This window comes from Salmo salar, unplaced genomic scaffold (genome assembly GCF_965601325.2).
Source record: "Salmo salar unplaced genomic scaffold, fSalSal1 ptg000635l, whole genome shotgun sequence".
Lineage (NCBI taxonomy): Eukaryota > Metazoa > Chordata > Actinopteri > Salmoniformes > Salmonidae > Salmo > Salmo salar.
Window position 1 is genome coordinate 389857 of NW_027675447.1, and position 1289 is coordinate 391145.

The 1289-nt window shown below is 40.3% G+C and overlaps 1 protein-coding gene across 1 annotated transcript; it reads left to right on the forward strand.

Annotated features, from left to right (window-relative positions):
* The first annotated feature begins 317 nt into the window (after positions 1-317).
* On the forward strand, positions 318-924 carry LOC100286521 (SEH1-like (S. cerevisiae)). The gene is given in 1 exon segment (NM_001146460.1): positions 318-924. A coding segment is annotated over 1 exon segment (132 nt). The 5' UTR covers positions 318-370; the 3' UTR covers positions 503-924.
* The last annotated feature ends 365 nt before the right edge of the window (positions 925-1289 follow it).

The following is a 1289-nucleotide window of genomic DNA, read 5'->3' on the forward strand; positions in this document are numbered from 1 at the left end:
TATGTCTCAGTTGTTGAATCTTGTTATATTCATACAAATATTTACACATGTTCAGTTTGCTTAAAATAAACTTCTTATTTTTTTGTTGATGTGTTTTAGTTGTATTGATGATTAGGTTTTTTATGGTTTTAAATTAGTACTAAAGACTGGCACCCATAACCAGCGAAATATATTTAAGATTGTACATTAATTTAGCGTAGCTACACTCTCTTTGATTGAATCGAGCAAATATAAATGTTTTTTACGCCTCTTTGTGGTCACCATGTGAAGCTGCTGGCGCCGAGACTGGGAGCCGCGGCCACATGACAGCAGCATCCGTTCTGGAGAAGGGGAGGCTCGGTGGAGGAACCAATTTACCTACTAAATTAATATGTTTGTGGCTCGTAGCATTGCAGCAGATCACAAAGATCTAATCCACGATGTTTCCTACGATTTTCACGGCCGGAGAATGGCAACTTGTTCAAGTGACCAAAGTGTCAAGGTAAAAAAAAAAAAAAACTAGTGAGCTAAGCTAGCTAGCTAGCTAGTAGCAGGTTAGCTTGCTAGCTAACGCTTTACCTTATTGATTTTGAACTAAACAGCTAATTCAGCAAACAAATGAACTGCAGCTATAGCTAGTTTACTTGATTACTATTACCCACTTTTAGAGAAGTAATTCACTGACAATATTTGCCGTTTTAAAACAGTTAAGCTAGCTAACGTTAACTAAGCTAGCCAGCTAAGCCATGCAGCTAGCTTGCTATGCTAGCTAGGATGTCAACAAAACGCCCAGACTTGTAACCACAGCTTGTTTTAGTGAACTATTGTCAATGTTCTGCATCCTTCAGGTTTGGGACAAGACTGAAAGTGGGGAGTGGCACTGCACTGCCAGCTGGAAGGCAAGTCTGTTTTATTTCTTACATGCCAAGATTTAAAAGTGTGTTTAAAAAAAAAAAAAAAAGTATTTGCTTTGAATTGTAGCTAGCTACAAGACCTAGCTGTAGCTAGCTCTTCTCCCTTTTTTTGAAAGGTCTTTTTTATTTTTTTTTGCTTATTCAATTGTGAAATGGTCTGTAGAATGAAGGTTTTGTTATTTGACTCGTCTTTGCAGACACACAGCGGGTCAGTATGGAGGGTGACATGGGCCCACCCTGAGTTTGGACAGGTACTGGCCTCTTGCTCCTTTGACCGAACAGCCGCTGTGTGGGAGGAGATAGTTGGGGAGTCTAACGACAAACAGAGAGGGCAAAGCCACTGGGTAAGACTCCTGGACATTCAGCTACGAGCCTCGTCCCGCATATATTTGTATC